The sequence below is a fragment of the Crocodylus siamensis genome, chromosome 11, assembly GCF_052110815.1.
Source record: "Crocodylus siamensis isolate JL-2025a chromosome 11, ASM5211081v1, whole genome shotgun sequence".
NCBI lineage: Eukaryota > Metazoa > Chordata > Crocodylia > Crocodylidae > Crocodylus > Crocodylus siamensis.
Genome location: NC_143405.1, coordinates 40,977,864 through 41,000,341, shown reverse-complemented (window position 1 = coordinate 41,000,341; position 22,478 = coordinate 40,977,864). Strand labels below are relative to the sequence as shown.

Sequence of the window (22,478 nt, the reverse complement as noted above, 5' to 3'; positions counted from 1 at the left end):
TGTAAATGTACCGCAAAATTGAAACTGTTTGGCAGTGAGGTATCAACAACAGCTGCACAAGCCTTTGTACTGTCACAATAACAAATTGCCATAGCCTGTAGTCCTGGTTTGTCCATGCAGGCCAATAACAATTTGAAAATGGTTCCAGCTGGTCAAAAAGAGGGGGGATTTTGGGATAATGGGATACAGTCCCAGAATCATACTTGCTTAGGCTGGCTTGCGTTATATAGCCAGCAAGGGGTCATGGAGGAAAAACTACACAATGTGGCAGGTCTGAGAGCGGAACAAAAGAGCATTATAGTAGCCACCCACAAGGCGCCTAATCGGGATGGATTTGTGTTGTGAAGTAGAAGTCAGCTGGCTGTGTGGACCTAGCTACAGCATCCTATTATATAGCCCCATCTTAGCTTCACTAAAATCTCCCCCTTGTAGATAAGCCCTATGTTGTGTAGATACTTCCAAAATTTTACCTGGATTCTAGTTTTAGGAACGCATCAAAAGGCTTATCAATGAGCTTGATTTCAGTCCAAATCCATACAGGTTCTTCATTTTCTTTCCAAGTTGGAGTTGTGGAAGGTCACACCTTAGCCACTAGCTATAAGGTCACAACATGAGGACACTACATCAACAATAGCAGCAGCAATTTCACTAGGCTCAAAAGCCTGTGGGTTGAATCCCACCATCTTAATTTCAAGCTGTCCTTTAAATTTTCCTTAACTGTGGGGGGTGTCTTTTTGAGGAATGCTGAGTAGAAATGGGAGTTGTCTTAAAAGAAATTTAAAAAGGAAGGGGAGAACTACCATAGGAGATTAATTTATTGACTAAATAAGGCAAGCTTTAAACTTGGTTTGAAGGGGCCCAGTGACCACAGGTGAGTTTTTTTTAAAAAAAAAAAAGGTGGCCTGAAGTCAGAGGGCTAGAATCTGAGTGTGAGAGCAGGAAGGACTGGGAAACCACAATGGGGTTATGGAAGAGACATGAAAGAGAATAAAGGGGCAACTTGAACACTACTAAGATATTTGTTGCAGTATGGCGTATGAAAAAGAAGAACTTGATGTCTAGGTACAAAACCAAAAGCACAGCTTAGAACTGTGAGAGAGACAAGCAGCAAGATCAGAGTATTGGTATATAATGGTACAACCTGTTTGGGAAGAATAGAGAGGGACAGCCAGGAGGATGTATTGCACTGTGTTTCAAGACCCCAAGGACCTGCTGTTCTGAAACTCAGGAAGTGGTTTGTGGAATATTTCTGGGTGAATTAAAAAAAGTGGGGGAAAAAGAATAGGAGTGATGTGATGGTAGGGCTCACAGAGCACCTCATTAGGAGAAAATGGTCCTGGATAAAGCTTTAGAGCAATCAACAGGAGCAACTGGGGATGTGATAGTTATGTTCTGTAGGACTTAGAAAGCAATATAGAAAGAAGAACCTAGTCCTTAAAGTGTTGGAATATGTTGCAGTCAACTTTCTGTTTCAGAAAGTAAAAGAAGTTAGTAGGGTAGTAGCTATTTTAGATTTGATTCTGTCAACAGTAAACTGGTTAATTCACCAAGGGGATAATTAGCAACTATAGCTTAATTCACTGTTTTTTCAAGTTCCCTGCCAGTATTTCCACCCCCCTTCTCCCAGTTATTAACTCTTGATAGCTGATCAGTACTGGATAATTCACCATTATTTGCATTCCCTTGGAGTGGTGAATTAACCAGTTTAATGGGGAGGATCGATGATGGTCTAAGGTGGAAAGAAATGTGGAGAAAAATGATCAGCATCCACTATTCTAGGCAAAGGAAAGAGTGAGAGCAGCAGAAGTAAGGAAAAGGGACTTCAAGAAAGCAGATGTAAGCAAATCAGGGGATTATAGGCTGGGTCTCCTGGGAATATTCCTGGAAGGATAAATGAGTGCTGGCAGTTACTGAAAGAGGCTTATCAAAAGCACAACAGCAGACTACTCCAGTGCAGAGAGACAGCAGGAAACACAGTAATGACTGCAACAGGAGCTCTTTAATGACTGGAAAATCAAAAAGAAATCTTTCAAGAAGTAGAAGCAAGACTGGCTGGCTATAAAGGAGTAACACAAGGATGTAGGAATAAAATCAGATGGGCTAAATCACAAAATGAGTTACATCTAGCAAGGGACATAAACTATACAGAGAAAAGGTTTTATATGTATATTAGAGGGAAAAGGATGGCAAGGGAAAGCACAGGCCCTTTACTTAATGGAGGAAAACAAGAAATGAGGCAAAGCTGAATTTTTCAGTCTTCAAAAAAGGTTACCTGTGACCAAATATTTAACAGCTCTGTTCAATATTTTCATTAATGAATTGGTTGATGAAATAAGAACACCTCTAAAGAATATTGGTAACACCTAACTAATACAATTCAGGCAGATTCTGACCCCATCCAAGCACTTTGTGAGAGAGGATCAGAACTGAAAATGATTTTGGAGATCATTAGCCATCTAGAGGCCCTACACTAACAAGGTAAAATCCAATAAAGACAAGTGCAAAGTTCTAAACTTAGGAAGGAAAAGTCAATTGCACAAATGTAAAATAGGAGATAACTGGCAAAACAGCAGTACAGCACTAAAGGATATGGGAATTACAGTGGTTCACAAATTGAACATGAGTCAAACAAAAGAATGCGGTTGCAAAAGAAGTTAAATGTCACTCAGTTTAACAAGAACATTGTGTGTAAGACACAAAAGGTAATTACTGTGCTGTCTATAGCACTGATGAGGCCTCAGGTAAAATGCTGTCTTGCTTAGGGTACCATCCTGTGAGAGAGAGAGAGACAAATGGGTTAGAATTCAAGGGAGAACAGATGGAACGATGGGAGGTTTAGAAAGCATGATCTATGTTTTATGAGGAAAGGTTGAAGGACTTGGGTTTGTTTAGTTTAGAAAAGCCAGGGTTAAGGGCAGACATGCTAGCAGCTTCCGATACCTAAATGGCTGGTATGCATCAATTGTTCCTCATGCTTGGTGGAGGTAGAACAAAAAGGAATCCACTTTACTTTGTGACAAAGAAGTTTTGGGTTGGATATTAGGAAAGTTTTCTAACTATAAATATAGTGAAACACTGAACCAGGATACCTACAGAGATCATGCAATCTTTGGAAGTTTTAAGAAATAGGCGAGACAACCACTTGTTGGGGGTGGTGTTGGTCAGTGGTTCTCAACCTTTCTGGACTGCAGGCACCCCTCACTGAACTCAAGTTGCTTCATATTTTTTTGTGAATTGAATGGCACCAAATTTCAAGAACTAATTTATATATTGCAGTGCTTGCTTCCTTACCCAGGAACTGGGCAATAGAGGTAGAGGATTGTCCAGGCAGGGACAAGCCTGAGCTGGACTTATCTACTTAACTTACCTGCTTATTTCCTCACACCTTACTTATTTCACACCTTGAGCACCCTTCAAAAGATCTGGTTGCACTGGTTAAGAATCACTAGTCTTGGTATATTTGATCCTACTTTAGTGCAGGCTATCAGACTACAAAATCTTATGAGTTCCCTTTCAGGCCTATGTTTCTATGATTCCATGAATAAACTGAATATGAATCTTCTTTGAGTAAGGATTTCAGGAGCTCACTGTAATTTTAACTTTATCACGTGACTCTCAAATGCTTTATTAAGATTTCAAACTTCATGTGGGGAAATAGATTCACTTGTACTTTCAACAAAATGCACAAGACAAGAAGGGAAAAGGAAATATAATTGCCAGGTTCTACAAATGAGACTGTTATTAGGTTTGTTTTCGATGGAGAAAATATAACCCTTAAGATGAAAGCCATTGATAGACAAAACTGCAGAGAAGCCAGATAGATTATGTATGTAAGAGCTAGAACTTTTCATTACTACTACTTATTTAAGCAACATAGCACAATAGGCAGGTAAATTATAACAAGATAAAGAAACTACACCTATGGTATTGTATAAGACTTGTGATTTTGTTTCCTTTGGGAGTGTGCTTAGTTTATGATAAGTATACCCCCTGGAGTTGGTTTTATTGCTCATGTAAAAATTATTTATCATCAGAAGGCAAATGAGTGCCGTGCAGAAAGAAGATGAAAGCTGTTGAGAATATCAAGCAGACATTTTAAAAAGCTTGTTTATCCAGCTAATGAGTTCAAGCGGATTCATCTGCTGGTCTTTTGTTATACAGAGCAACCCTCAAAGGGCATTTCACATTGACTTGTGTATATTTTTAATGAACAAATGGCTTGCACTTAAAACAACCACACTGCTAGTAAACATAAAGAAAATAGAAGTATGTATGCAGCCTAGTCTTTTAAACTGTTTAATTGCTGCACATCACACCATGATAGGATAATTCTTCACAGATAAAGCAGTGACAGATGAACAGCATTTTCATTTGCAATCATTTACCAGTGCTATTCCTTCACTCAGAATATTTCAAAAGTGTGTTGCTATTGCAAGCGAGAACTACAGAGATGGTGGGCATACTGTTCTGGTCTGCTGTTAAACTCAGCCTCTATGCAGAAAGCTAAAAAGATAGTTTCAAGTTCTTAGGCAAATACAGGTGTGGTCTGAAACCAGCTAGTAGATCCGTCGCCATGGGAAGCAAGATATCTTTTGATAGCTGTTGCATTTATTGTTTATAAATCAGATTTGTTCTTCTCTGAGTCAAAAGGACAAGGAATTATTTTCCATGCTACAAATTGGATGGGCTAGAACCTGTGAAGTGGGGGGAATCAAAAGCACTCAGGGCACTCAGACATGCAGCTTCCTGCTCTCATTCATGGCCCTTCACAGAAAGTGCCATGAGTGGGAGTGACCCCCTTCTGCCCAGGGCTGGATTAACGCATAGGCAAACTAGGCACATGCCTAGGGCCCTGAGCTGTGGGGAACTCTGATCCTTCCCTCTGTGGCAGCAATGCAAATGACCCGGTCCACCTTCCCTTCCCTTCCCTTCCCTTCCCTTCCACCCGCCTTGCTGCTGTGGCAGCTGCTTCCTAGCAGTGGCTCTGAGCCCCACTCCCTGCAGGCAGCAGGCCTGGGGTGGGAAGTGGGGGGGTCTCAACCAGCCTGGGCCCACAAGTTGTTTGCCTAGGGTCCTATAAAAGTTAATCTGGCCCTGCTCCTACCGACTGTTGTCTGGGAGCATTGAGGCATGGAAGAGTTGAGCTCCACTTCAGAGCCAATCCGGGAGGAGTTGCCTGTCAGCAGACTCTCTCCCCTAGCCCCACTCAGCTGTGTCTGCAGGATGGGAGGGGGGAGAAGGGAGAGCAGGGAGCTCTGGGTTGGTGTTTGTCCAGCCTGAGTTGGAGGGAGAGTATGTGGAGTGGAAGCCCCCATGTTGGGGGACCCTCAAATCCATGGTGGGGGCTGCAATCCATTTCCCCACCCCCCCAGCTCAGGCTGGGCAAACTGCAGTTCAGAGCTCCCTCCCCCTACCTTCTCCCCCTCTCTTCCTATAGACAGCACAGGGGGGCGGGGGTTGGGCTGATTAGGCACAGGGACAGACAGACGTTAATGAAGGTGCTCCACTTTGAAGTGCCTTCATCTGAACCCTCATTACTTGAGGGTTAATTTATCATGCAAACAGACACTTTTAAAGCGCTTCGCAGCTGTGTGCTTGTCACAGCAGAGTTGTAGAGCACTTTCAAGGGGCTGATCACATGACAAATGTCACTTCTGTCAGCACCCTCAGTACTTTGCAGGATGAAGCTCCTACAGAGCTCCTGCCCGTAGCCAAAGGAAATACCCAGTTGCATTTTGGGGGCAGCACAACATGCAGCATTTGGCTCTTCTGACTTTATCACAAGTCTCACGATATTTGTTGTCATTTTTTTTAAAGCTGCAATGCCTTGAGTCAGATGGGTGCATAAGAATCTTTACTTAAAAATAAATAGGTGTCCAAACCTTGTAGTAACAAAGAAAAACTCAAGCCCTGAAGGCTCCAATATCACAAAGTAAATAAAAAGAAAGCTAAATGAATTATTTTAAAAAAAAACCAAATAAACAAACATGATTTCAATCAGGGGGCCTGGCAGATCATTTTGCGCACTTGGGGTTGACAAACCTTCCTATGTGTTGGAACCAGTCAATTGAATCAGAACAAAAGAGGCCCCCTTTACCAGCTTGCTCTCCTCTGGGGGAGTAAACTGCTTGATTAATTACAGAATAGCCAGTAAAGAATGGACATTTCCTTCTGGGAGCTTTGTAAATGAGTATTTGGTGGCTTGCTGTTTCCCTTGAATGACCTGTTCTTGTGTTCTCACTAGGGAAGAATTAAAAGATACCATTTTGACTGCATGCTTTGTTTTGCCATTCTGAAGCTATTAAGTACTGTACTCCTTGGTATGTATTAGCATAATTCAAAGTTTATTTGGAGCAGGCTATATCTGAATGAGGGAGAGAGAGATCTTTATAGGATACAGGCAGGAGAAAAACCTACAAAATCTAAGCAACTGTAAGGACATGGCTGAAATATAAGTGAAGGAGGCAGGCATAAAAAAGACAGGGAGAGATCAGAGCACCCGTATGATTATGGGATACGCTGAATATCAGAACAGGGAACTGCAAGGATGCTTCTGTGCAAGGGACCTTTTTGCAGTTTGATTTTTTTGCAAAATCAAATCATCTTGCTCCTGGAAGAACTCAAGCAATGATGACCTCTGGGATGAGCAAATGAATAAAGGCATCACTTCTATTACAATCAGATGCAAATGGCTTGCATTAGGTTTCTTGTCACAATGATATAAAGCACATCTTTGTAATAATTTTAATTTAGAGGCTGCCTTAATTGAATCAGCAACTTGAAAGAACTGAGAAGGAGGTCTGGTGGCATGCTTCCTTGTAGCCCCTGAGATTTAATAAAAGTGGATAGGCCACCAAGAAGTTGTTAATTTAGCTATAGTACACACTGCGCTTCATTCAAAGATTTATTGTCTTTTTGAGGGAAAATCCAAGAGAGAGCCTTATATAGTGTTCATCCACATGCCCTATGAGGTTCAGTGGTCTCTCCAGAATCCAAACTTTAATCATATACTAGGTACGTAATATATAGTTTATGGTTGCAAAGAAATTCTTCTGAACGTGAGGAGAGTACAAACAATGTTATGGTGGGGGATAGGGATTCTTAGGCAATAGCTATAAAAGAAATCAGAACTCTCCTCCTTCACCTCAGTGGAACGGTACCTCAGAAGATAGTTTTTAGAGAACAACAGCATCATGGTTAGGAGTTTATTTTACAGGTATAGGAGGGTTAAATGTTTTATATCAGGATGTTGTGGGGTGGGAAGTGGGGGGGAGGGGTACATTGGGAAATGAGACCAGAAATCCAATTATATGTAGAGTCCAAGAGAAATTATTAAGGCTTGTCTGAAGTTAACTTCATGGCCCATTTTAGCTCACCTGATTTCTGCTATTCATGTATGTATAGCAACCCAGAGAAAAAAAGATAATCTCCAAAGGAGATGATCCAGACTTCCAGCCAGTCACGCCACAGAAGAGACCCAAAGGCAGTGACTGACAAGGATTAAGGTCAGGTTTCTCCAAGATATTTATTTTATTAAATTCAACATTGTTATGTGCTGTCAATAACTTCTCATTTCATACTTTTCTATTAGCACATCCGAATCTATGGAAAGAAGTGAACATGTTACGTGCTTTTATTTTGCTATACCACCTGTCTCTGTCCTCCTTAGAGCAGTGAGAAACAAGAAGAAGATCAGGGAAGGGCCAGGATCAGAGCCATTCTGGAGCAAGAGGAGTAGCTAAAGGGGGCTAGGGAGAGCTCAGGTTGCAGGGACTGTGAATCCTGTGAGCAGCAACAATGCTCTAGGCTCTGGAAAAAAGGAACAAGCTGGCTTCAGGGAAGGAAGGAGCAGCAGGAACAGGGTAGTAAGCTCAAGGACTCCAGAAAGGAAGGGAAGTGGCAGACATAGGTGGAAATGTGAGCTGGGAATGAAAAAGGACCTGGGGCTGTTTCCGCATGGTTTCTTAGCACAGGGCCTTCTGTGTTTAAGGTCAGATTCTTTCAGAATTATTCCTTGTGCAACAGCAACAGTTCTGTGCAAACTCTGGTTTGCCAATTCCTGTCCTCTCTTAGTCCATGCCACTTACCTGCCTGCTTATTTTGTTCCCAATCATGTTATTCTTTTCTTAAAGTCCTGGTGGGAGGAGACATGATTTATAGAACCTGTAAGTCCTTGTATCATTATTTCACTGACTGGAGTTGTTTCTAATGTCACTTGTTGACTGGAACAGGAGGGAGCTGATGGGAACTCCAGTGATGCTCCTTACCTAGACAGCTATGCCAGCCTGGTTCTCCACTGCTTTATACCAGTGTATGCCTTGCATTAAAGAAATTGCACCGATATCAACCTTGTGTAACACAGTGCAGAATTGGGCCCTCAAAATTAATTTGAACCAGAATGTGTCTGTCCATTGAAGCTGCAAAGCCTTAAGCCCAGACATGGACAAGTATTTGTGGGATTGGTGCCTTGCTTGGTGATCCCCTCAGAAAGCATGGTGCAATGGGTTCCAATCCATTTCCAGAAACTGGTTTTAATTTCTAAAGCCCTTTTGTGGCTTGGGTCTTCATCTCTCTTTGTCTTTCCGTGACTGTGGAGACCAGCAGTGGCACCCACAATAATGGGCCAAATATTTCCAAACAAGAAGACAGAGATGAAAAGCCCTTGCTCTCTCTGTTGATCCAGCTGAGTCTGAGTGTGTGCCCATTGGGACTCTCAGCTGGTCTCATCCTTGAATGGAAGGATTGTTGATGACAGAGTTAAGGTCCAAATGCAGCCTTTCCCAAGTCTGAAGTGTTCACCTGGGAGCTGGGTTTGCTTTTAACAGAGAAATATACCAGGAACAAATTTGAATCTGAAACAAAACTTTAGAATCTGGATGTGTTTGGATCAAGATTTTATTTTGGCTCATCTCTTGTAAATAAACAGTGAAGGAAGATCATAATAGGAATGGCATGATCCGTATAAAATACAGTCCCAAGTACTCCCAATATAAAGGATCTTGGGACCCTTGCTTTCTTGTTGTGAGCCTGTTAAAATCAATGACAAAACTCTGATTGACTTCTCCCTTGAAGTAATTTCCTTCACTGGCATTTTCTTAGCTCAGCACACAAGAGAGGCCTCTGCTGGTCACATAAAACCATACGTGGCTCCTGCTGATTTTACTTTCACTTTATTAACTTAGTGACCTTTGTTCATCAAAGCTGGGTGGCAACTCTTTCAGCCGTCTGTTTTACATATTTCGGAGGAAACAAAAACATTGTGAAACCTATGGATGATGCTCTACAGGACATGTAAGTGATACACATTTAAGTGGGTATATTTCATTAAATCACTGATGCAGCAACACAGCGTCCTGAATAAATAAAGGAGTGGCAAGTGCTTGGTTGCTTGATGAATGGCTTGTTGCTTGATGAAGTCTGAGATTTCTTCTTGGGGTCTGTTTTGCAAATTGCTAGCTAAAACTTCGAGCAGGGAGTTTTCATGTGATACTATCCTTTAAATAGCTGTAGTGCTTATTCTGTTTTCCTAGCAGAAAGAAAAATTACGTTAAAGAAACTTCCTGCGCTGCAGGGATTTAATTTATTCCTAACGTGATCTAGCCCTTCACAGCCTGGGAGGAAAAAAAGAAGGAAATCATGCAGTTGTGGTTTAATACTTACCAGATAGTTTGAAGCATGTTCTCATTCTGATTCCAGGTGACAGGGGCAAAATTAAATAAAATAATCAAATTCAAGAAGCATAACTGCATCACTGGAGGGGGGAAAAACAGTAATCTCTCCAGAATAGCTAGTTGGAAAATGGGTCTGCTTGTCCTTTAAACAGATACTATGGAAAATAGAGCATGTTGTTTGGCAGGTCATTTGGATTGTTCGCCAAATTAAGAGATAAAAATCAAAGATGAATCGCAGCCCTGGAAAATAATTGGACTTCCCTTCACTGCCTGCCATCAGCAGGGAGCAAGTGATTTGCAAATTGCAGCTCTTGATAAATTTTGAAAATAAGCATTATTCACTTCATAGGCTCTAATGGCTTTGTAGTGGCACTTGCACTAATACTGCAAATGCATACTCCATATCTGCTTATGCTCTTTGAATGTCATAGATCTGGCTCTGGGAGGGGTTAACAGTGCCTTGCTTCTGCCAAATATGTGCCACATCACAGTTCCACCCATCTGTATCTAGGCTTGCCTCTATCTGGCATATGACTCATTTTAACTGACCAATGCAAACTACATCCCTAATATAGCTCACTAACATTTTACATTTTAGTAGCTGTGATTAGCTATACAAAAACTCATGCATGCTTCTAAGCTGAAATGGCAGACTGTAAACAGCATGGACAATGTACTATATGCAGGATGGGAAGAAAGGATGTATTTACCTTGATTGCTGTCATCCTTTTTGTTGGCATGGCAGTCAAAATACCTACAACTGGGTCTTGCAATATTATAGCAATAGATGCTGCTTATATTTTTTAAAGTTCTGTTCTTTCCATTTCACCCAGGATGTTTTGAAATTTTGAAGGATATTTCAAACTGATTTGGAAACTTCTATGTGCACACTGAAGTTGGCATAATTGCAGTTTGAATTCTATTAGTGATATTTTTTTAATCCTGCTTTCAGCAGACTTAGTGTTATGAATACAAAACATTGTGGCAGGCATTTAATTGTGTGAAACCATAATAAAATCAAAGCCTATGATTATGTTATGATATTATGTAATAGGGCTGTGCGAGGCTTCGAGTGCTGATTTGATTCGGAGGAGATTTGGCCCAATTTGGCGGCTGAATCTCAAATCCTAATTGAATCAGGGGGTCACTTAAAAGGTCCAAATCAACTTGAAGCTCTTTGGATTGATTCAGAAAAGATTCAGAGAGCTTCAGTGATTCGGGAAGTCCCCGCTGGCTGCAGCAGGGAGCTGTAACCGGACTTCAAGCTGGTAAGTAGGGGGCGGGGGAGGGGAGATTGGAGGAGGGGGGAGGGGACCCCTGCCTGCCTGCTCTCCCAATCCCCCTGAGCACCCTGACCCCTGCCCACTCCCCCAGACCCCTCCCATGGCTGCCCTACTCGCCCCAGCTCCTGGGTGTTTAAAAAAGCCCCCACTGCATGGGGGGCTCTGGCATGAGCCCCCATCCCTCACATGCTCTCCCAGCCTCCCCCCCACCATAGCTGCCCCTCCCGCCCCAGCTCCGAACCGTTTAAGAAAAACCACAAAAACCCCCAAACTCACCAGCTGCTGCAGTGGCTTCAGGGCTTCTGGGGGTTTGTGACAGAGCCCCCTACACAGTGTGGGGCAGTGGGGGACAGCAGAGATTGTGCCCCCCTCCGGCCTGGCAGGAGCTGGTGAGTGAGGACTTTTTTTTTTTTTTTTTAAAGGGCCAGGAGCTGCGGTGGGTGGGGCATCCATGGGGCCGGGCTGGAAAAACATGCAGAGGATGGGGGCCTCATGGCAGCATGGGGTAGTGGGGGGCAGCAGGGATTGCCCCCCACCTGGCAGCACCCGGTGAGTGCCAGGCTTTTTTTTTATTCTTGCTTTTTTTTTCTTTTTTTCAAAGAGCCGGGACCTGGGGCTGGACTGAGCTGGGAGAGCGGGTGAGGAATGGGGCCTGTGTGATTCAGTTGATTCAGCAGCAGCCAGATCGCCAAATCAGATTCAGCTGAATCGATTCAGGATGGTGATTTGAATCACTGAATTGAATCACTGTCCCCTGAATCGGCCGAATCCAAAGCAAATACTAGCCACTTCACACAGGCCTACTATGCAGCACCTAATGCCATAAAGTTTGAACATATATATGCAATCCCTCCTAAAAATTGCTGTATAGGGACCATGAAATCACTTTCTTCTAGTCAGAATCTATTTATGCTGCTACTGAAATCAGCATCAAAACCTGCATTTGATCCAGACAGGATCAACACCAATGTGCGCTGTCACAATTAAGAGCAAAATGAAATCTGGATTTTTCAAATCCATGTTTATATAATTAAAAATAAGGATTTCTTTAGTTAGGTGCTGTATATTCATGACACCTACACTTCTGTTTGACTCCCAAGCAAACCCATCAACAACTTTATAATATTTCACAATATTTTAAATATAAAAATATTTAAATGAAACTTTTCTACAATGTTGCATTTCTAAAACAAAAAGAAACAGAAATAGTTTAGCAAATGCTGTATTATACATTATACATTATAATACAGAGATGTTGAGGTAAGGAACAAGATTTTTTCAAAAGTGCTTAATGATTTTTTTTGTTTTGTATGTTTCCATTTTTCTACTGTTGACACTTTATGAGGACTTGACTTTCAGAAGTGCTGTCATTCACTCCTAAAATCAATTACTCGAAAAGCAGGTTGAAGTGTCTGGTACATTGAACTGCAACTCCTCTCTCTGGTAGACGTGTGTGCCACAATAAAAAGCTCCTTTCTTACCTGAGAAGCGAAGACATGTTAGAGAGTGAGGGAGAGAAAATCAAAAGCTGGAAAGTGATTCTGAAGGAGTCTTCCAACAATCAGGGCTGGTCCAACCATTAGGTGAACTAGCTGGTTGCCTAGGGTACCAAAATTTGGGGCGCACCAAAATTATATGCAGAACAAAATAACAGGAACATCATTCTAAATAACAGCCCTGGCTGGCTACAGCTCCAGCTTGGTCTAGGACCTGTGGTTTGTTAAGGGGAGCAAGACCTCTGAAAAGATCTCAGAGGAAAGATCACTAGAATCGACCACCATCACAGCTAGAACTCCTGGTTACCTCCACACAGCTACATCAAGGGATTCGACATGGCTTTAAGTGCACCTCATGGCTCTCTCGTACTCCCCTCGCAGCTCCTACTTTTTCAACTCTCACGCAGACTTATGACGAGCATAGCACTGGTAACGTCATCCTAAAAGATATATTGGAAGTGGTGGGGGCACCGAGGCACGCAGTACACCTAGGGCGCCAATTACCCTTGGACCGGTCCTGCTGACAATCCTGTGTCCATTGCACAAATCTTGCGCAAGCAGCTAGTCTGGGTATTGGGCATCCCTTTAGGAGCTGAGTTAGGATCTGTGGGGGGAGTACTTATTTTTCTTACAAGACCATGAAACATCAGTAAAGCCATTCACACCAACTACTCAATTCTCAGGCCAGATGCAGACCTAGAGGTACCTGCAGTTAACTTCATAGAGGGATCCTTATAGTGGCAAAGCTCTTTCCGGCTCCGTGGCAGTGTAGTGGAATGTGAACTCTGTAGCTCAGAATTTGGGTTGGAACGGAATTCAGGAGGTCATTTAGTCCAACCATCTGCACAAAGCGTGACCATCCTTAACTAGCTCATCCAAGCCAAAGCTTTGTCTAGCTGGGTCTTGGAAACCTCCAAGGATGAAGATTCCACAACCTTTCTGGGTAACCTGCTCCAGTACTTCACTATCCTCCTAGTGATAAAGTTTTTCCTGATATATAATCTAAACTTCCCTTGCTGCACCTTGAGACCATTGCTCCTTGTTCTGTCATCTGTCACCACTGAGATCAGTGTAGCTCCATCCTCTTTGGAACCACCCTCATATGTCCCAGCCCCATAACCATTTCCGTTGCTCTCTAATTTGTCTTTTTTCTTTCTGTAGTGGGGGGCCCAAAATCGGATACAGTACTCCAGATGTGCCCTCACCAGTGCTGAATACAAGGGAATTATCACTTCCCTTGTTCTGCTAGAGATGTGAAACCAAATCCAGAATTTTGTCCTTCCTTAAAGGTGTCCTTCTATCCAGCAAGAATCTCTCACAATGGGCAGTTCAGAAGTTAAGAAGGGAAGATGGGTATGAATCTTATTCTCCAATATAAACGTGCCAAACACTGAGAAATGTAAAGTTTGCAACTTGGAGTTGTATTGACCATGAGTTGTTTCTAATGCAAAGAAAGGCCTGGAAGACAAACCTGGTGCAGTTCATTTAGTTTACTGATTAAGGACTATACAGACTGTAACCAATGGTAGCATAAATGATACTGACATATACTCCTTGGTTTATTGTAGTGCTACATCAGTTGAAATGGAACAAGCTCTGCATATCATTTCATATATCCCTCTTTGTCTGGCTTGTTTGCAATATACAGGTTCATAGGATTCAGGTAACCCAAATCTGCTTTTCTTAAAAGCGGAAGTATAAAAAACACTAGTGTATCAGACATGCAAATCAGCATAGCTGATATTTTTCAATCGTCTGGCAATCTTGAAAGAGGAAATATAAAAATAAAAACAATGCCAGTCATCTATGACAGAATCAGAAGAAAATCCTTATTAAGCAAGTTATTTAAATATTTTGTAAAACTACGGGTGAGACAATTCAGCTAAACCTCTTCATGTAGGTGATTCAGGATCATGGGATTCTTGTTCACAACTTGTATAGCACAAAGAAGGCTATACAAAATATATATATATATATATATATATATATATATATATATATAAAAAAATATATATAAAGACATAAGAAATGCTATAGTGGGTCAGACCAGTGGTCCAGGAGCCTGTACCCAACAGTGGCTGGAGTGGATGCTCTGGGGGGAACGTAGAAGTACAGGGCAGGTTTAGTGTAATCTATCCTCTGTCAAACCCTCCCTGCTGTCCACCATCTTTGTTTTTTTGAGGTGCCAAAGGACACCCCTATCCGAATGAATGAAAATAGGTACTTAAATATGTATCATTCTTTAATATGTAACAACCTAATCATGGCAGTACCTAGCTTTAGTAAAAATATTTCTTTTGGTCATGTACAAGCAGTTTGGACCCTGGTAGCCTGAAGAACATAAGTATATCGGAGGTCTACATCAGGGTTTGGGGGAGCATCTATTCACCAAGGTCCGCCAGGGGAGGACAAAAAATAATGGGCTCAAGCTGATTGAAGATCAATTAGGGCTAGACATAAGGAAAAACTTCTTTACAAGCTGAATGCCGAGGGTTTGGAACAGCCTTCCCCCAGAAGTGGTACAGTTACCCACCCTGGTGATCTTCCTAAAACCATCTTGATGCCCATCTTGCTGGGATCATTTGATCTCAGCAGTCTTTCCTGCCCACATGCAGGGGAGCTGGACCCAATGATCTGTAAGGTCCCTTCCAGCCCCTAACAACTATGAATTCTCAAGCTGGCCACTCCTGTATTTAGCTGTGGACCGCAACTGCTTACAACTGCTCGTAGTAATGCAAACAAAATATACTGCATAAAGCAATGGGACCAATCCAAGGCCACTGAGTTCCACTTATTCCAGTGGTATTTGGATCTTTCAGCTCCCCATAGCAAGAGGGAGGCCTGCTGATACAATGCCACAAGCACAGTTTGTATTCAGGTCCTGATGGTCATATTACTTTTAGCACGTAAATATTAGGGGAGTGCGACGTGGGTCCTATTTCATTTGGATTTGGATTCGGCCCGAATCAGGGACAGTAATTCAACTGTTGGCCATAGGCACAGCTTTAAATGTTTTTTTTCTATGTACCTCAAGGTACCAGCGTGGCTTGTGAATGCTGCAATGATGGAGCATCCCACAGGAGTGCGGCGAGGCCCTCCATGTGCTCGGCAGCAGTCCACTTCCGCTGGAGAGCATGCAGAGGGGCCCTTCTGTGTCCCCCCCGGCTCAGCTGTGGGGGGATCCTGGGTGGCCCCCAGACCCAGGAGGCACCAGTCACTGAGCTGGGGAGGTGGTGTGGGGGGGCCAGCACACTCCCCAGCATGCTCCCCAACAGACCCGAAAGTGGACCAGAAGTGCTTCTGGTCCACTTCTGGGTTTGCTGCCAAGCGCACTGGGGAGCCCCCCCTGCCCCAGCATCACAGCATTGACAACCCACCTGGTACTTAAAGGTATTTAAAAAAAACATTTAAAGCTGTGTCTATGTCCAAACTGCTAAATCTCTCCAAACTGATTTGGAGGGTTCCAATTTGATTTAGAGAGATTAAAGGGTCCTCTGATTCAATTCGGTTTCGGAGATTGGGCCACCAGATCGAATCAGAGACTGAAGCTTCACACAGCCCTAGTAAATAGGTCAAACGCTATTAAATGCATCAGTTAGGAAGGCCATAAGCAGCACAACCCATTTTACTTTCATGTCACCAGACAGAAGATTAGAAGTGTGAGGGGGAAAAAAAGATGGTGACAGGACCACAGAAAGACTACTTCTTGGCTGCTTCTTGGGTTCTCTCTTAATGGGCAAACACAAATAAAAGCTTCCCAGACAACTGTCAGGTCCTAATCTCTCAGAGTATGTGAGCGAACATTTTATTATATCTAGTTTTGCCATTGCAATGGTATAGTCTTCTCAGTCGTTCTGGGTAAAGTTGTCCATTCTTCATATACTGTGAAATTTCTGTCATGTTAACTAGTGTTAACCCATGCTGTAGTTTTCCTTTAAGGGCATCTTGCCACTAGCTTTTTTGCAGGTATGTTATTTAAGAAAGCCGGTTGATTATGAAAATAAATGTTATTAAATTGCTATTTGTAAAGAGTAAACAGGCTTCAGAGCCTCGCAAAATACTGAGATAACTTGCAGATATCATTGGGTGCCCCTCAGACCTTTATGCTATTTAACATAAGGGACTAAATGTCTTGAGGCATAGAGGAAGAAGTCTGTGGTTATATCTGCCTGTTTTAACTCCTTTCTTTATATATAAATATATTTTTTTCTCTTTTTGACACAAGCCATCACTTTAAAAGCTTTCCTGTAAAACACGCTGGAAATCTTCATTTTCAGAATGTTACATTTTCTTGACCTAGGTTTGACAATTAGAAGTACACAGCAGTAAGCAATGTATCTCATTCTTGATCACAGTGAGTAAACCTGAGCCCTGGCATTGCTTTTTTGCAAAACTTGTTTTTAAGTATGTCAGTTTTTCCTTTCCACTTTGCTGATTAATTAAATGGTCCTGGTATTTTGTGCTAAAGAGAACTTTTAAATGACACAGATTTCCTCATGCTTGCTGGTTCATAAAGCTAATATATCCATATTTAATTAGGAGCTTCATTTGAAGCTCATTCTTTTAATTTAGAGATGTTAGTCCTTTCTCCTTAGATTTGAAAATCTAGCTGTCAAATTTGTCTTACATGTCCTTGTTGCACATAAATAAAGCCACTTCCCTAACTACATGATTAAAACAAATTGTGTATGCAAATATAACTTACGCACACAAAATAGAAAAATACAGAAATTGTGTTCTGAACACTTAAATTATGTGTGGAAAATAAAATAATGTTATTACAAATTGCACAATTAATTGCTTAAAACAGTGATTAATTTTGCAATACAAAATTTATACTCTAAATAAACAAATTAAATGGCCTGTAAAACTTATTTATATATAAATTTAAAGATTTAACTTTTCACTACCGTCAAGAGAACTGAAAATGTATGTCAGATGCAGAGAGAAAATTCTATTTAAACAGCCTAAATAATTAATTACTTGGCAAATTAGTCTTCTACGTGCCAGTCCTTTAGATTACTGCGAAATTATGCCTTTGTGAAGGTTTGTGCGTTCTCTCCAACAGAGTGGCAAGCCATGAGATTTCCCTCCGTAGACATGGCTAGTGCTCTTTTCAAAGTTAAGCTACATTAGTTGGTGTCATCCTTGTCTAGGTCTCTCTGAAGCCTAGCCCTACCCTCCAGCATATCTACTCTTTCCCTTATCTTGGTGCCAACTGCAAACTTGCTGAGGTGTGCCGTGCGCCATCTTCCAGGCCATTGATGAAGATAGTGAACAAAAGCCATCTCACTGCTTCCCAGTTCACTTTTTGTTGGGAAGCTCTGAAGGGAAGTAGTACAAATCTAGCATTGGGTAATGTGTATTTTGCCTCCTACAAGGTAAAGCATGGGATCTTTGGAAGTGTGTGCTATAAAATAGTGTGAATATGACCATTGCTAGTGGAGTTAAAGAATTAACTCCCACAGTTGTGGTCTAAGCCTTAGAAGCTGGGAGATCTGAAATCCTTCTATGCTTACAAATGTGAACTCTCTGGCTGTGGCTTTATTCATTGCATCATATTACAGTATACTGTATCTCTGATAACACCATTCTACCTAGCTGTGAATTCTACCTATCCTGTGGACCCAAAGAAATCTCATGAGGTTCAATAAGGAGAAGTGCAAAATCCTACATTTAGGATGGAACAATCCCATGTGCCAGTACAGGTTGGGGGCTGACTGGTTAGGCAGCAGCTCTGCAGAAAAGGACCTGAGGGACCTGAACAATAAGCTGAATATGAGCCAACAGTGTGCCCTTGTTGCCAAGAAGGCTAATGGCACACTGGGCTGCACTGGTAAGATTGTTGCCAGCAGATCAAGGGAAGTGATTATTCCCCTCTATTTGGCACTGGTGAGGGCACATCTGGATTCCTGTGTCCAGTTTGGGGCTCCCCAGTACAGAAAGGATGTGGGAAAATTGGAGAGAGTCCAGCGGAGGGCAACAAACATGGTTATGGGACTGGGGCACACGATTTCTGAGGAGAGGCTGAGGGAACTGGGTTTATTTAGTCTGGAAAAGAGAAGACTGAGGGGATTTAATAGCAGCCTTCAACTTCCTGAACTGGGGCCTCCAAAGAGGATGGAACTAGACAAGGGGGCAGGCAATTATTTTGGCTGGAGGGCAGCTTAATGAGTTTAGGTGAGCTGTTGAGGGCTGCAAGGGTAGCCCCTCCCCTTGACAGGTGCCCTGCCCCTAGTTGGCACCTTGGGACTAGAAATCCTGTCCCTAACCCCTGACCTTTGCCACTGGAAGTCCTTCCCCTTACCCCCTGAAGTACTCCTTTTGGGACATGGAGTTGCTTTCTTGGAATCAGAAAAAAAGCAAATCATATACTAGAAGTCAAACATCTACCATAACAGATTTTACTTTTACTTCAAAAATATTTTTATCGTGATTAATTTGTGTTTGCGCCCAGCAACCACGGTTCACCACATTGCGCATGCCTGGCCCGGCCTGGCTGCGGGTTTTGTCTGCACTCAGGCAGAGGCCCCTGGGCCCAGGCCCAGCTGGCTCGTACATTTGTCCACCTATGACCCCCTCCTGCCTCCCCTGCTCCCTGCTGCCACATGCAGTTGCCAGGACACCCCTGGGAAGAGGGGACAGAGCTCCCCTCCACTTCTGGTGGAGTCCCATGAGCAGCACATGGTGGGAGGGAACAGGGAAGGCTGCCAGCTTCGTCACACAGGACTTCCCCCAGTCCTCGGAGCTGCACTTGAGCCCTGTGTGATAGAGGCAGGCTGGCCTGGGCCTGCTCCTTGCTGCCATTTGCAGCTCCAAGAACTGGCTGGAGCCACACACTGCTGGGTGGCAGTGCCTGTGAGGGCCATGAGCTCTCCAAGGGCCCACTGCCAGCAGCAGGGCTGTGCACCACGGGGAGAGTGTGTGTGTGGGGGGGGGCACACCTCCGTCTACACTCCCTCATACCCACAACCTGCCCACCCAAGCTCCATGCTCCCACTGGCCCTTTGGGAGCAGGTTTTGGGCTCTACACTCCTGATAGCCCCAGCCCCATGCTCCGCACTCCTGCCCAGCTACAGTTTTCCTCCCACCACTGCCATTCCCTACATGAACCCTGAGCAAGCGCTGCAGCAGGGACAGGAGGAGGAGGCGCTGGAGGCTGAGGAAGCCGAACAGGTCCCTTGGTGGCTGTAGAATGGCAGCAGTGGTCCTGCCTGGCAACTGTGCGTGCTGACCGTGAGGCCCTCCTGCGTACAAGGGTAGGAGCAAGGTGTGCAGGCTGGACAGGGTACAATTAATCGTGGGTGCACGTGGGCTGGATGAAATTGACTGGTAGGCCAGATGCACCCTGCGGCTGTATTTTGCCCACCCCTGAGTTAGACTGTTCTCAGTGGTGGCAGATGAGAGAAGGAGCAATGGCCTCAAAAGCACCAAGGGAAGTTTAAGTTAGATATTAGGAAAAACTTCTCACTAGGAGAGTAGTAAAACACTGGAACAGGTTACCCAGTGAGCTGGTGGAATCTCCATCCTTGGAAGTTTTTAAGATCCAGCTAGATAAACCTTGTGTAGGATGATCTAGCTGGGGCTGGTCCTGCTCTGAGCAAGGGGTTGGACTAGATGACCTCCAACACCAATTTTCTGTGATTCTGTCACTGCGGTGTCAGAGCAAGTAGATGAACTGTGACATCCCAAGGGACCCAAGGTTTGATGGCACATCAAAATGGATTTAGGGGAGAGCACAGGAAAAAAGGCAAAAATTCTTTTTTAGGCAACGGGCATCTGTTACGGTTGCGGAGGAGGATTTAATACTCCAGCCCTAGACTGGAAGATTAATCCTCCAGCCCTGGTTCAGACCAAACTGCCATTTATCCAACAGACCAGTGGGGGCCAACCTTTTTGGCAGGCATGCCAAAAATTAGGCCTGCACCTTCCCCAAGTGCCACTCATATCCCTTTTCCCTGGCTTATCTACTGCTTTGTTTTCTGCTCCTTGCCTGAACTGCTCCTCTGCTTTCTGCTCCCTTCCCTGTGCTCCCTATTGAGTTTGCTGCTCTGCTTTCTGTTCCTTGCCCTATCTGTTGCTGTGCTACCTGCCCCCTCCCCAGTCTGCCCCATGCCACACATAGAGGTTGCCCAGCCACTTGCAGCACCTGTGCCCATAGGTGGCAGAAGGGGGGCTAATGCAGGGCAGCAGTAGGGCCACAAGACAGCCCAGCCATGGGCTTCCAGCACCTGCAGAAGTCAGGGGGAGGGAGTGGTGGCAGAGCTGGCGCAGGTGCTGCATAGCCAGCGGGGCACGGGACTGAGCTGTGAGTGGTGTGGCTCCTGCTGCTATGCGTACCCTAGGAGGCACAGGAACCATGTGCCCACAGATCTGCATGGGGCAGGGTGGGCTGCCACTTCCGGCTTTGACCAGGGCAGCGCTTGGCTCTTCCCCAGAGTAGTCACCCCAAAATTTGCCATAGTCTCCCAACCCTCCCTCCCGGCACCGCCACTTAGCCCCTAAATTTCTCTCCCTTTATCTATGCCTGTGCCACAGGTTGGCCTCTCCTGCAATAAACTACAAAACAAGAGACTTCATGCTTATGCCTGTTCTCTAAAGATAGTTATAAATGAAACAGCCACCAGTTCTCCTCAGCACCAGTGAAAATAATCAGTGCTTTGTATCTCTTGTATGTATAAACACACACAAAATAGATCTTTGTTTTGTTTCACAACTCAAGGCTTTATAAGCAGATCAGCTTCCCACACAGAATGCCTTTGATTGAGGCTAGCTCCAAAATAAATGTCAGTAGTCCTTAAGGTGAAATAGTAGGATTGGCATCATATGTCCATGCCAGAGGTACAGTGCACAAATGATAAGAACTATAGATTAACTTATCTAAAAAAATAAAGTGTTACTGATGTTGATTAGCATAGTAAGTTAATTATTAAACCCCAAGACCAAGAAATTGGTCTACACACAACTAAACAGGCAAAACAGCAAATTAGGTTGTTGGAAAGTTTGCCAGATTATTTTCCTGTTAATCAAGTTTCCAGGAAGGTCAGCTCATCCAAATGACCACGTATAAGGGCCACATTTTCAGGAGTTAAGCATGTTGAGATTTGAGTTCTTAAAATTTTAACCTTGTATGTCACAACGAGATGCTCGGCACTTTTGGAAGCCTTACATTCATTGTTTGCAGGATTGGTACATCCTGAAGCTGGTCTGGGTGATCTTCTGTGTGGTAGGAGGGGTATGGGATTGCTGGAACTCACTCACCTCAGGGTGGGCACCATAAGCAGGGAGAATGATTCAGCAAACACTCGGAGCTAGTAAGAATGACCAAAGGCACAACAGAAACCTTTGAAGGGCAACCATTGCATATTTTCATTTTTCCAGCTTAGATCAATGCAAAATGTAAATGAGCAATGCATTTGTGAAATCCTTAGATTTTGAAAAGATCAGTACATCTCTAAGTGCTTTGCTGAATAGTATTATAGTGTTTTACTGTTGTAACTGTTATGCTGCAGGAGAAAGCAAGAAGCAAGGTTTATTTGGTAGTATCTTTTTATTACACCAACTTCATAGCTGAGAGTTGCTTGAGAAGCTTTTGGGTCACCTAAAATATTGCTGCTTGAGTTGGATAGGGATAGGAAATAGGCAGGCAGTTCTCTGCCATGGGAATCTTTCTAGGGCACCTTGCATTCTAAGGGGAAGGTGGACAAGCTGCTGGTCCATGCACCTTAGTGGTCACTTGATTCAAGATGTGCTTCTCCTAGTGAATATGGCTTACTGGCATGGGGAGTCTCATGAAGTCAGCAGGACTATTTGGGCCCCTCCAGATGTATTTGTAAAGGAGCATTCCACATCAGATCCCATCACAACCTTGCTGGTACACGGGGATCCTGATCCCTGGCTCCCCCTACACCCATAAGGAGCAAGCTTCTGTCAGCTGACCAGAGCTCCCAGCTATGGGATGCATGTGGCCACCTGGTCAGTTAATGGTGTGCTAGGGACCATTAGCAATGCATAGGGGTGCACATGGG

At 43.6% G+C, this 22,478-nt stretch overlaps 1 protein-coding gene across 3 annotated transcripts in view; it reads left to right on the top strand.

The window, feature by feature from the left end:
* Window positions 1-22,478, top strand: part of CARD19 (caspase recruitment domain family member 19) — an 82,031-nt gene that overhangs the window by 447 nt on the left and 59,106 nt on the right. The window contains exons 2-3 of one of the 3 annotated variants that reach the window (XM_090022109.1): window positions 7,405-7,505; window positions 9,183-9,291. In XM_090022109.1, the coding sequence (XP_089878235.1) occupies window positions 9,273-9,291 (19 nt within the window). In that variant the 5' untranslated portion in view covers window positions 7,405-7,505; window positions 9,183-9,272. Of the gene's footprint in view, window positions 1-7,336; window positions 7,506-8,869; window positions 9,292-22,478 lie in introns of those variants that run through there. The other 2 variants (XM_090022111.1, XM_090022112.1) reach the window with 2 other exon arrangements.